At 35.5% G+C, this 12,310-nt stretch overlaps 1 protein-coding gene across 1 annotated transcript in view; it reads left to right on the plus strand.

Annotated features, from left to right (window-relative positions):
- Nucleotides 1-11,338, plus strand: part of LOC136855595 (transmembrane protein 104) — a 42,089-nt gene extending 30,751 nt beyond the window's left edge. Inside the window, exons 7-12 of the mRNA XM_067132688.1 lie at nt 218-317; nt 1,409-1,502; nt 3,495-3,679; nt 4,018-4,176; nt 6,729-6,968; nt 8,996-11,338. Coding sequence (XP_066988789.1) covers nt 218-317; nt 1,409-1,502; nt 3,495-3,679; nt 4,018-4,176; nt 6,729-6,968; nt 8,996-9,181 — 964 coding nt within the window. The 3' untranslated portion in view covers nt 9,182-11,338. The remainder of the gene's footprint in view (nt 1-217; nt 318-1,408; nt 1,503-3,494; nt 3,680-4,017; nt 4,177-6,728; nt 6,969-8,995) is intronic.
- The last annotated feature ends 972 nt before the right edge of the window (nt 11,339-12,310 follow it).

Raw genomic sequence — 12,310 nt, forward strand, 5'->3', positions numbered from 1 at the left:
TTGATGCTGCTTAAAGATGCTCATAATTTTAAGCAAGTTATTATTGCTTAATGAAGATTTATAGCGTATGTCGAGCTTAAAGATTGCATTTGCAAACAACCCCATGGTAGTGAGAAATTCATGGCAGCCTTTGTTAATTTTAGAAATGGAGGGTAACCTAAGTATCAACATTTTCTGTGATCATATATCAAAAATGTATATGAATTAATATTTGCAGTAATTATCGACCTGAGAACTGCTCCAAGGAACCGGTCGATTTGGATCCATGTTTCACAGATTCTGACCTCACCAGATTAGATATGTACAGAATGTGCACAGTAAGTATTAAATCTTATTTTTACTTAAGTATTGCAGTATACTGTACAGAATTTACAATTACACGATGTGCCGAATGTCTTGTGTGAAAAGTACTTTGATAGACCCTTGTATACTGCCCATAGTTTTTCAATTTTTCAGTTTTTGTAAGTTCATGAGGGTTGTCAATTGACATGAAATATCACTCTTAAATTTAGTGTTACATTATCACAAATTTGGCAACTATGCTCTGGTACTTTGAAGAACATTTATGTTTTTGAAGCACTGTCATAATAAAGCTAAAATACAGGTATGTAAATTGTGACTGGCATCTATATCCATAATTGAAATCAGTTTTGTCTCGAGTCCTGTTTTATAAACAAAAAATTATTAACGTGTCACAGTAAAATGTCAGATTTTATACTACTTAACAGAAAAAATGAAATACATAGCCAAATCCTAATTCAGGCATTTCGGTAAAGTAAGAATTTTACTTCACCTAAATGCCTGTGCAAGAAATCATGTTACAGTACAGTATATAATGGTGAATGGATTACAGTACATTCAATTTGAGGCAATGATAATCAGGTTAGGCTCAACCTCTTATGCAAGGAGTTAAGTAGTATACATATTAACATCTTGCTCCCTACTTGATTTATGTTGTCTTAGCTTGAATATTTAAATGAAAACATTAGGGTCAGTGAGCCTATGGCATAAGAGGTGTCAGGGTAGTGTAACATACCATAACACCCATATGTAATGTTTATGGATAAATGGAATTGGATTTTCCACGCAGTATCGATACTGATGTGATATGAATGTGTGCAACTTTTGTGAAGCATTTTGAACTACTTGTTTCTTTGAAAAAACCTAATATTTGATCGTCTTATAAGTGGATACCAGTTCTGTCAATTCCCAATCAGTAGCCTTAATAAACTAAATTTTCTTGCCAATATTCTTTTGCTCAATGCTTAATATTTACAGCAAGAATTTCAGAGAATGTGCTTACTACCTGTATACAGTATTATAAAAGATAGAAGTTTTAAGCTTTGGATCAAAATTGTAAAAATGGTAATGTGAGGCTAGGTTCTAATGCATACCGTTTTCATTCCAGATGATCTTTATTGCAGTAATGGGACCTTTTGTGTTTTTCAACCTAACCAAAACGAAGTATATGCAGATTTTAACCACCATAACGAGATGGCTCGGTAAGAACTTTTGTGTTGTATTGATTTTTTATTGAACTCAAGTTGGAATAGTTAAAATATTAGTTAGTAAACTATATTGAATGAAATTTTAGGATTAGTTTTTTAAAAAATGAAGTATGTTCTTAATAGTATGCATTTTGATTGACTTTCCAGGAAGTATTTTTGCTTAGTTGTAAAGTATAGGAAAATTGAAAATTTTAGTAAAAGATATTTTAGAGTCTACTTTTGATTTTAAAATATATAACAAAAATTCAGTTGATATATTTCTCTTGGGCCTTATTCAGTTTTTCATGCAGATAGTCATATCACGATTAACAGACTACAAAAAGATTGTAACCCTTGGAAAATAATTTCCATATTTCCATAAATTTTTGAATCTGCATACTGGGTAGGTTGTAGAGCAGACTACTGTTCCATCTGAGAGGTAGTTCAAGCTTTCGAAATGAGAAAGGCCTTTAAGTAATCTCTGTAAATAAAAAGAAATTACTATTAATGGAGTTTTTCATAGTGTCATATGTCATTTTCTGCTTTAACTTATACATTAGTTTTACATTCTTGGAATGGTTGAGTCTAATTGTAATAATGTAAAATGCATAAGTCTGTTTTCTGTTTTGGCTGGTCAGGCCAAGTTATTTATTTACAAGTGCCTCCCTCCCTATTATAGACTGCAGAAATACCATTCTTGCTAGGTGTGTGAACAATGCTTATTGATCAGCGTTATCAAAGTACTGAACTTGGGAAATCAGCAATTGGTCTTACATGTGAGGTAATACTTTATCTCAGTATATTTGTACGCAGTTAAAAATCCTGCATTTATAGAAATACTGTACACTGATTTGAAGTGAGTAGTAAAGTAAATGCATTTTTTAATGTACGTTCTTTCAGCCATTCAGCTATGTGCAAAAGATATATTCCACTTAAAAGGCTCTGTTTGTATACCAACAAGATACAAATTATTTAAAAAACTGGTAATTTTTTCTTATTAACCCATTTAATCATGTACACAATTACCTTTTATATATGGACAAGGAAGCACATACTAACATGAGCTTGTATTGGTTAGGGTTGGGAGGCCCATGTAGTTCATTCCTAGTCCTGTGTAAGATACCTGCATTATATTCTTACTTTTTGTGGGCCAAGTGACCAAAAGCCAGAGCACATGGAAGGGAAGAGGGCACCCCATGATTAATGGGTTTGCAAAAAAAATAAAAACATGCTGCATATGAAAAACGTAATTTCAACCCCATTCATCATATATTGCATGCATAGTCTTTGGATGGGACAACAAAGAAGCCACCATATCACTAGCGTATCTGTCCATCTGCACTTTTTTCTGTCGATCCTCAGATCTTAAAAACTACTGAAGCTAGAGGGCTGCAAATTGGTATGTTGATCATCCACCCTCCAGTCATCAAACATACCAAATTACAGCCCTCTAGCCTATGTAGTTTTTATTTTATTTAAGGTTACAGTTAGCCATAATCGTACTTCTGGCAACGATATAGGACAGGCCAGCACCGGGCCGTGGTTAAAGTTTCATGGGTCACGGCTCATACAGCATTATACTGAGATCACCGAAAAATAGATTTATATTTGGTGGCCTTGATTATATGCCATACAGAAAACTTGATTACGCCAAAGAAACTTCGCCGCATTTTTTACTTGTTTTTTATCGATTCCACCTACTGTCCAACTTAACTTTACTGTGCTCTGAGTTTTACCTCTCATTTAAGAAGAAATACTTTGGCCATGACCTGTGAAAGTCTAGAACTTTACTCAGTCTCATTAAACTACTGTATTCTGTAACAGCTGTTTGAAAATAGGAAATGTATGTAGAATTTTTGATAAGTTGTTTATTTGTAATTATACGAGTACAACTGCGTAGCATTGAAATTATAAATGTCTTCTTTTTCAGTATCATTTTTTGGATCATGACCATGTAATCAAATTAGTTTCTTTGAAAGCACTTAAATACTACTCAAAATTTTTCAGCCATGGGTACCATGATTGCATGGGCAATTGTCATACTTGGGGAAGGCAAGGGAGATGGCCACCCTACACCTGCTGATTTTACTAAGCTTCCACAGTTAATAGGTGTTTGTGTGTATAGCTTCATGTGCCACCACTCATTACCCTCTCTAATAACACCAATTAACGAGAAAAAATCTATATTAAAGGTATGTAAATTGTAATGGTCGTTTCATCTTGTTTATGGCAGTAAAAGTGAAGGACTAGATATTTTCCTTAAAATGGCATTGAACTGTAATTTGTAATTTTTAAAATAAAATCTTGTGGCTGTATATTTCCTCCTTGTGGTATGGAAAATTTACTTGTCTTTGAGGATGAACCTTTTATGTAGTATTACTGTAATTAACATAATTTTATAACCTTATCATAGCTGAGAAATATCACTGTAGATTGTGAAAACTGCTCTTGAATTTGACCACAACAAAAACAGGATATTTAAGGACTTGAAGGAATTTCATTGGCTTGTAATGTCTTTGCTTTTTTCCAGTTGTTGGCAGCTGATTATCTTCTGATATTGTTGTTTTACTATCTTCTGGCATTTACTGGTGTATTTGCCTTCAAGCATTTAGAAGATCTCTACACACTAAATTTCCAGCCTGATCCATGCTACAGGGATAAAACACCAGGTGTTGTTTATGGTTTACAGGTATGTTTTGCATGGTTCCCTTGTCATTTCATGCTTAGGGTTAAGGCTGAGATTTTAGTCGCAAACCCAAGTCCCTCCAGCCATGCTTCACACTCGTTCCGATTGCAGCCTCCTAATGTGGCATGCGCTCCATTTGTTTGTTCAAATAACCCTTCGTAAATCCCAACAGTGGGTCCAGAGCATGTAAGTAGTGAAAGTGGCAGTGTGAAAAAGCATAAGTGCTTCCTTTCTCATAAAAGGTGAAAGTTCTAGATATGATTAAGATAGATAAGAAATCACATGGGAAGATCCCTAGGAACCTCAAACGGAGCAAATTGTCCATTTATGAAATTTATAAACACGGGAAAAACATGTGAAAGTATTGTTACTGTGCCCCTGAATGTACAAGTTAGTTTGACAGTGCAGGACAAAGTGGTTAGAAGACGACATAAAAAAGAATTCCCATCGATGGAAACATTTTTTAGCTTAAGGCCTTAGGGAACCAAACATTTACAGCCAATAGGGGATGGTTAAATAGATTTAAGCATGAGTTTAACATGAAGAATGCAATAAAAACTGGAGAATCAACATCTGTGGATGAGGGGGCTGCTAACATGTTTTCCACAGAGCTAAAAGGAATAATGAAAATGAGGCTATGATCCTAGGCAAATTTTCAGTTGTGATGAAATGGCACTACAGATAAAACACTATTTACATGTGTTCTGAATACACGTTTTCACTTTAACATGGGCTATTAGTAGAGGAGATAATGATCTATTTACATGAATTCTTCACATTAATGCAGGTAAGAAGAAGCATGAGCAGAATTTCCCATGCTGCTGCTTACCTGAATCCAATAAAAATGACAGATTCCATTGCTTGTGGACTCAGCTCCCCCGGTATACCAATATTTTTTACCTATGAGGAAATGAGGAGTCATCACCAGTTAACTGGCACCACAGGGTCGAGGCTTGAATCACTGCAATGCTTTTTACGCAGTGGTTCCACGGATGTTTTATTCCAGAAGGTTTGACTTTGTAAACTGTTCCTAATAATAGATATTACTCCTGGCCATCTTCAGTCCAATGCCACTGAACACCAAGATGTGCAGCTCATATCTTTGCCTCCCAAAACAATCTTGCTTTCCCAGCCTCTCAACTAATCCATCATTTGATGTGCCAAGGTCACCTATTCTTAAGAGGTCTTTGGCATGATATAAGCAGCTATTGATGCAGCCGTGATTTAAGTGTTACAGGGCCATGGAAATCATTTACCATTGCTGATGCAACAACGCTCATTTAGGGAGAAATAGGTAATTGAAACTAGAAATATGGATTAACATTTTCATGCAAAGTTACACTTTGTAAAATTACTGTATGAACATAACACATTTCATTGCGGCCCATATGAACTCAGCCAGAAGAAATGGTTGGTTGGTGTTTGATTACAAGTCTTGCTGTAGTCAGATTTACTGATAAACCCTTTTACCACACTGTCATTTTGTCAGCCTATTATGTTCCCTTAAAATCAGGGTCATTTGAGGAGTGAAAATACCAGTAACAGTGATACAGCATGTGATATCTTTTACTCATCTACTCAGATATGCTGGTACGGGAATGTATCTGTGTGACAGTATATTTTTTTGTCTATGACTCTCGTTTACGTACTGTTTAAAGTAAGTATAATTTATACACTTAATTCAGAGGTCATAAACAGGATTTCTGATTACTGTTTAACAAAGACAACCTTCCACGGTGGCTAGGAAAGGCCCATCAAAAACACCTTCAGTCTCTAGGGAACATGGAAAGTTTCAGAAAAAGTGACATCTTTGACACCAGAAAATAGGGTACCTTTTTTTTTTTTTTTTTTTTTTTTTGCATTCAAAAATAAATGCTGTTTAATATATTCAAGAGTTTGTCGTCCCAGCCCTTATTGTTTTGCTCTACAGTCAAATGTTATCAAGAAGATCAAAACATGAAATAAGGGACTATTACTGGTTGCCGAGGTCCCATCCTCTGGTAATCACCTTGGTTTTTTCATAAGGTAATCAGTCCTTAGTTGACCTTTACCATTAAGGAATGTCAGTGTTATTGCAAGTTGGATTAACAATACAATGGTACCCGTTTATAGGTGCTTCTAGGTCTCTTAACGAGCCTAGCCTGGTGGAAAGAGATTGAAGGGAATGGAGGAAAAGTAAAAGGTAAATAGAATCTTTTAGAGGTGTCTGAGGTAGTCACCTCCAGTTATGAGGACTGCTTGTACTTATGAACCATGAAAGTGGATTTAGATTTTGTATTTTTATCTGTAACCTGCCAATGAATTATCTTTGATCTGCTAAATAAATGTGGCTTTATAACACCCTAGGAAATTCATATAGAGTATTAATTTTTGGTGTCTGTCAACTGTAAATTTGTTTTTATAAAGGTATATTTCTAGAAGATCAACTTTTAAGGGAGACTGAATTAAAATATCAATTGCATTACAATAATTCTCAACATACTGCCCTTTACCATTCTATAAGCTTTAATATTTTTTTGCTTGATACAATGACTAAAAAATGTATCTCTTTGCAGATTTTTTTGTTGATGTTTCCAGTTTTTACACTTAGCACAAACTTCCCAATTATAGCGATCACACTTCGAAATAACCTAAAGGGTCTGTTCCTAAGAGAAACGCGACGATACTCTTTCTTCACTTCACGGTGTCTTTTCCCCCTTCTATCCATTATACCACCGACACTAGTTGGATTGATAACTTCAAATGTTGAGTTTCTAGTCGGCATCACTGGAGCATATGCAGGCTCAGTTATTCAGGTAAGGTGATTTTGTTTCTTCTTTTTCAGTGAATTACAGCAGAGTTTTATAAGATGAATACAGAAAACTCCTTACATAGACTCCAAATGTAATACGTTTTCTGAATGTTTACACATATATACTGTATGCTAAAGCATAATAGATAAATACAGTTTTGATATAGCATTTGTATAGCATGTTTCTCTCTCTCTCTCTCTCTCTCTCTCTCTCTCTCTCTCTCTCTCTCTCTCTCTCTCTCTCTCTCTCTCTCTCTCATTTTCATAAATTTTTATTGTGATGTTCTGGGTTACTGCATTCTCCAACTTACGGCACACCGCTGGAATGGACCCCCCGTTGTAACCCGGGGACTGCCAGTATTTGTAAAGCCATTTTCTACTTCTGTTTTGTCTGGAGAGAAAAGGCATGAGAAGCATAAAATATTCAGGTATCAGCATTTTTAGAGGGTTTTTTGGTGTTTTGAACCATCAAAATAGGCATTTATAAGCATTTTTAGGGAGGTTTTAAATATTCGTGGATTTTAGCTATTAACGGGGGCTAGAGGTACACATCCTCCACGAATATGGGGGGTTGACTGTAACTGAATTCTCCTTCTTATTTGTAAAGATATACATTCAGTGTTTCTTGTGATAAAAGGAAAATTGGCAATTAAGATTTATATAAGTTTATCATGCAATCAGGTTGGTGTACTCAACATACGGCCTTGCAGGCGTGCCAGCTGACTCTCAGAAAGCTCTTTATACAGATGATACTCTGATAACCTTACCATTGGTCTTCATACATATATTCTTAGAGGTTTTGCCACATCAAAGCTTCTTTGCTTCCTAGTCTCATAGTCTGAAGTTCCCCTTTTGTTCCAGATTCCAAGGCAAGTCCATTTAAGTCCTTTGGTAGGGGATCCCTGAAGTCCTGCCAGTTGGCACCAGCCTTGGAGGGCTTGAGACCCCATTGGCACAAAGCTTTGAGTTTTAGAGAGTCTCTCTTATGGTTATTACCTGCTGTTCCTTGATGTATGGCCCCCACCACTGCCTCAAGAGGCAGTTTTTCATCAACAAGGTGCCATTGAGGTGATTCTTCTGAGTATTCTGGGATTTGTCAGTGTGCTCTCCCTTGCCCTGAAGTCTGCATGGAGTTGGGGGCTTATAATATATCATGGCTAGCTCACATTTATTTGATTACTCCCTTTCACATGGGAACTGTGGAGTTTGTCTACTGAAGTAACTTTTTTGCTTCAATAGGTCCAAGGGATGTGGACTTCTGTGTCCCAATTCACCCATTCTCCAGGAAGTATCTTTTTCTTTGGTAAGTCTGCATATTTCAGAGTCAGACCTTTCTAGTTTTCACCAGGACTCTTACCCCAGCTGCCACCTAGGTGCATCATCTTGGCCTGTGGCTTCACTGTTGCATGGATGGCTAGTTGGTCTTGGTTTCTTCAGGGTTGGAATTGAACAGACTTCTACAGTTTCTTCTCACTTTTTAATAATTTTTGGTATGCCCTAACCTTTCTTGCCCAAATTATCCACAAATGGACATGCTCTTGATAAGTCATTAATTTGTTTTGCAACCCAACAGGCTTGTTATTAATGACGACATAAATGTGGTGATGCATCACTATTGTTAGATAAGTAAACGAGTAGATAACAAGGAGATAATCTTTAGTGGTAGAACGAGTAGACAACAAGGAGATAATCTCTAGTGGTAGTATCTCAGTGAAAGGTTCATACACAGTTCAAAGAGAGTAATGTATGTGAAGTTATTCTTGTAAAATGCATATGTTCTTAGAGGTTGTTGATTTTTATGTGGTTGTTATCAAAGGGAATATGATAACTTTTCTCATCAGCATCTTGGACTTATATACTGTATACCATTGCGAGTGACTTGGTATCATAAGTTGTTAGTTACTTTATCTACCTGTTTGCATTACATTCACTTCACTGATTCATTGATATGAAAAAAATTAGAGTGACACATTTTATCCTTGTACTTGACCGGAAATATATTACTAATTTTTCATAATATTCTCTTTGCAGTATGTTGTCCCGGCAACGCTGGTATATTATGCCCGCAAGATGACTCTGCAGCATATTGGGATGGGGGTAAAAAATCCCTTTTCGTCTCCTCTGCAGCATTCAATTTTCCTTATTGTCATTTGTGGCTGGGCAATACTGTGTTGGATTTTTGTCAGCATATATCTTTTCGGAGAGTATAAAAGTTAGTACCATAGATTTTTTTTAGCACTGTAAGACAATATCAGAAACTATTGATATATTTGGATTTATATTTTATACAGGTAGTATACAGAATGTTTCTTAAAGGTGTGTATGACTTGGAACTGAAATGGCATTAAGCTAATATTGATCATACTCAGGTCTGCTGTTTGTACCTTTTTAAGTCCTTGCTCATATGGTGAAGTCCATTGCTCATTAAGTAGATTACTGCAGTATCTTGGAGACTGAACTTCATTACTGTGTTGTCAACCATCTGAGCTCAAGGTTTTATAGGTGTGATGTGTGAGAGCCCATTTCCTGTAAATAGCTGTTTTTCAAACATGATACTGTAATTGTTTTAATTCATTTTTTAATCATTAAAGAACCCCAGACACGCTTGAACATTATCCCAGTTTTTATCTTCCGTCTGTAACCGTAAAGTATAATGAATTCTGTGTTGCTAGGTTGTAAAATGCAGATTTTTGTGTTGATGTGAAAGGTAATTTAAGAAACGTGCCACTTTTTATTACTGATTGTATGTATCAACACGCATTGGTGCCATCCATGATGAATTTAGGTTCATTTCTTTGATACAGTGCCACAAATCAAAAATATTTTGCTCCATCTTTAATTTTATTATTCTGCCCAGTATAGTATATTTTTAAGTTCTTTGTTTTGTTAATCTCGTTCTGTTTAACAACAGAGGTCCTTCAGTAGAGCGTCTCATGAATATTGATAAATTAGTGGGTGTTACTGTAATCTGTCTTTGAGCGAGCGCATTGTACATGTTAATTTAATTTGGGTAAACGTACAAGTCTAATAGTTCTTAAAAAGGCGGTGAATTTCACATTGATTTATAGTTGCAGAGGAGGAAAGGGCTTTGAAAATGTTGTTGTTTAGTAATGCTGTTGAATATTGAATGCATATGGAATTTTTTCCTCCGTCCAAACTGTCATTCTGATGTAAAGTGCTCTGATTGCGCTGTAGATGTTAATGGGTTTTCACTATTAGGTAACATGAATTCAAGTTTAAAGCTCGTTACATTGCCATTCACATGCTGATGAAAGTTAGCAGCCAAAAAGTTTTTTTTATGAGGTAATGTACTATCACTTTATTCGTAATAAGGGTTTGATTTGATCATTTCAGGGTTTTAGTTGAGCTGATATTTAGATTGGATCAAGTTAGTGTTGGATTTTTAGTAAAGATTTCAAGCTTATAATATTTTTAAGTCCTTACCTTGTGAAAGATTTTTATTATTTACATATTTTTATATTTTTTAATTTGGTAAACGTCTTTGTTTTAAAGTATTGCCTGTAGTATTTTAAAAAGCAGTTTTTGTATGATAAATGTTTGCATTTTCATTATTTATAAATACAATGCATTGCTTTGTTCCTGTCATAATTGCTGAATTTGCAGAAACTTCTACACTGTACATTTCATCTCAGGAGTAGCTCAGCAAAGGCTGTTCCTGGAAGTTATTGACTTCTTTCTCTCTAAATAAAGGAAATTGAAGTTACTTGATAATAGATAATTGGTGAAATTATTTTATGACCATTGAGCGTTGATCTGGTGCTTTTAAGTAGTACAGAAGAAAATTAGGATAGGTGAGTAGGCTGTATCCTATTGTAGTTTGTAGCCTGCAGACACATTTCTGTTATGGTTGTTTTATTGATATTGTTACCATGGGTCAGGTTGTTTTGAGCCTAGTTAGAGAGGGTTTGATGCTCTTATAGTGTACAGTACAGGCAGCCCCCAGTTAACAGCGGGGTTCTGTTTCTGGGTGAGCGCCACTAATCATAAATCGCCGATAGCTGAAAATCGGCGATAAAGGCACTGATAAACCACTTAATGGCACCGATAAACTGCTTATCGCCACTGTTAACCATTGTCAGCGCCGATAAACCACTTACCGACTCCGACAGACTGCTTACCGATGCCGATAAACCACTCACCGGCGCTGAAAATCTGGTTAACAACGTCGCTAGCCAAGCGCCGGTAAGCGCGGACTGCCCATATGCTCAAAATTGGTTCATACATTTTGAATTAGTGTAAAAAAAAAAAAAGGATAAACTCAAAAGGTCCAAGTACTTACTGAAACTAGTTAAGTGATTCTTTTTATAAATTCATCTTTTAATATATCTAAAGCTAAGTAATAATTCAGAAAAAGTGGAGAGAACTAATTTTCAAGTGAAAATGTTACTGTACCAAAGGGTTGATGATCGATGTGAATGTCTTTAGTTGCCTTGTAATTTTAGAAATAGAATGTAAAGCAAAGGTTGACAACAGAAGTCTTAGTAAGAAGGGAGTGGATGGCAGAACTTCCAAAAGAAAGTGTTTCAAGGAAGCATGATAAGATACTGATAATGCTTACGAAGATGGGTAATAGGCATTGTTTGCATAGGTATGTCAACATTCCAGTTGGCAATAAGATTATTATAGATTTGCTAAATAAACTGTATCATAGGAAGTGATGCAGAATTGGAGCTGCATTTGGGAGGCCTGGAGATTGCAGTGCAATTGAGTTTATATAATCAAAATTGAGTTTTAATATGTATTAGTCTGAGTTCATGGGTTTTACCATGTTCATGATTGAAATGTTTTAAAGTTGTGGTGCCGGCAGTCATATTGGGTCACATTAAGTTGGCATATTTTAGTTGAATCTTGAAAAACCTTTGGTATCATGTGGTTTTGTTTTGTATGATGAAAGCTTGTCATGGTTATAAGCAAGGATTTGTAGCCAGAGCTCATGTTTGGTAGAATGGTTTAAATAGTTCAGCAGTATTTTTACCATGAGAATTCAAGTATGGTGATGTATTCAATACTGATTATTCATTGGTACCTCTAAGAAACTAAGCTCCCGTTGAAAAAAGTACTGTGATAAAATTTTGTTGTCATTTATTCGATGGATTTAATAATTGTTGCATAATAGTAATGAGGGTATTAAGGTTAAAGGCAGTGTTGTATTTTATTTTGTCAGAGTGTGGCTTAGAAAAGCTAGCTAAGAACTTTTTAATCGTTATGTATAACCATCTGAATGAAAGAAGTAAGGTTATTTAGGTCATAGGGTAATGGTGTAGGGTTTTTATCATCCAGGTTGGGTTAGTAAGGGAATTATTTTTAACGTAATATCCAAGTAAG

This window comes from Macrobrachium rosenbergii, chromosome 32 (assembly GCF_040412425.1).
Source record: "Macrobrachium rosenbergii isolate ZJJX-2024 chromosome 32, ASM4041242v1, whole genome shotgun sequence".
In the NCBI taxonomy this organism is placed as follows: Eukaryota; Metazoa; Arthropoda; class Malacostraca; order Decapoda; family Palaemonidae; genus Macrobrachium; species Macrobrachium rosenbergii.